At 34.8% G+C, this 1,636-nt stretch overlaps 1 protein-coding gene across 1 annotated transcript; it reads left to right on the forward strand.

Moving 5' to 3' along the window:
• The first annotated feature begins 225 nt into the window (after positions 1-225).
• On the forward strand, positions 226-1,425 carry LOC114759293 (uncharacterized). The gene has a single exon (XM_028948454.1). The coding sequence runs from the start codon at positions 226-228 to the stop codon at positions 1,423-1,425; it is 1,200 nt and encodes a 399-aa protein (XP_028804287.1).
• The last annotated feature ends 211 nt before the right edge of the window (positions 1,426-1,636 follow it).

Below are 1,636 nucleotides of genomic sequence, written 5' to 3' on the forward strand. Positions count from 1 at the left end.
TATATGCTAATTGAACATATTAATTAACCATATCAAATTTTAAAAATTTAAATTTATTCCGACGGTAACAACTCAATGAATTGAAATATTAAATCATGAACCCTATAACTTGATTTGAATTATACAGAAGGATATTCATTGATAATAATGGCGATATTTTATCCATATTCCCAACTATTTATTTATGAAAAACTTATGATTATGTATGCTGCAGATCAAGGTTAGATGGCACTACCCGAAGATGTGATATATGAAATATTTTCATGGTTACCTGCAAAATCAATCTTCAAGTTTAAGTCATGTTCCAAATCTTTATCCAGTTTCACAAGCAATGCAAATTTTGCATTTAAGCAAGCTCAAAACATGATGCTAAAAGGAGACTGTTCCCTTTTCATTGAAGGAATATTTATTTCTAGAGAATACCCTCACACACAGCGTCAAAAAACAGAGATGCACAGATTACCTGGAAATAAGACATCATCTTCTTTGGGTATTCCCAAAGCGTTTCTTCAATTTCTTGATGAAAGGTCAATAAGAATCGTTGCTTCTAGCAATGGGCTGCTACTTTGCTTGATCTTACCAGAACTAGTATTATTTATATGTAACCCTGCAACACACTCTTGCTTCACCATTGCTTCCCCAGCATGCTTATTGCTCAAACATTGTTATTACCGAGTACTCGAATTTGCCTTTGTGTGGAACCATAATACTGAGGAGTTTCAATTAATTTATTTTGACAAAAATCCACGCCAAGGGGCATCAACGGAATTTGTGTGCAAAGTTTATATGCCAAAAGAAGTTGTGTGGAAAGAGAGAGGAAGCTTATCTATGGATGATGGTGAGAGTCTGATTTATGGCTCCCATGTGTTTTACAAAGGGAATATTTACTTTGCCTCATATCGGGATAACTCCGATCATACTGAAAAATATCATTATATGTCATCATACAACTTTGAAACTGGAGTGACAAAAAGGGTTAATTTTCCAGAAGAACTTGCGAAAATTGGGTACGAGCTCAGCACTTACAAGTATGAGATATGTATTTTCAAGTGGGGTAAGGCTGGAACCTCAAATGCTGAGTCTATTTGTGTGGTGCATTTACTGGGTCGTACTGTTTTTACTATATGGGTTTTGACAGATTTAGAATCGGCTTCTTGGTCAATGTTCTTGTCGTCTTCAAGTTTAGATGAGATGGGATTGGAGATTGATTCTTATGTTGATGAGTTTACAATAATGAATGGAGATTCTTTAGTGATTGTTTTAAGGAGCGGGGATGTGTATGTGTATGATTTGATTGGGGCAAGAGGAAAAAGACTTGAAAAGATTGGTGAATTGGAAGTTAACGAATATATGAGTTTAATTCCTTATTCTAATACTCTTCGCTCATGTGGAGCTGGGGCCAAAGGTTTCGTGTATGAAACATGAGAAATGAGCAATAAGCTGGGTAAGTGTTGAACCTTGAGCAAATAGTTATAGTTGAGTTTGATATCAAACTTTTTTATATATGTTCAAGCAATATTATTATAGAATTATTGTTTTTGATTGATTACAGGTGCAATCATAAGAAGCCTTCCTCGATCAAGATAGGAACGTCAAGAGTCCAATTCCATTATTGAAATGGGTTGAAGTGCAAATC

This window comes from Neltuma alba, unplaced genomic scaffold (assembly GCF_004799145.2).
Source record: "Neltuma alba isolate B1F8T4 unplaced genomic scaffold, ASM479914v2 tig00010816_pilon, whole genome shotgun sequence".
Classification (NCBI taxonomy): Eukaryota; Viridiplantae; Streptophyta; class Magnoliopsida; order Fabales; family Fabaceae; genus Neltuma; species Neltuma alba.

What these genes read in the sequence shown, in the direction of transcription:
- LOC114759293 (XM_028948454.1), top strand. Translation starts at nt 226, where the DNA reads ATGGCACTACCCGAAGATGTGATATATGAAATATTTTCATGGTTACCT.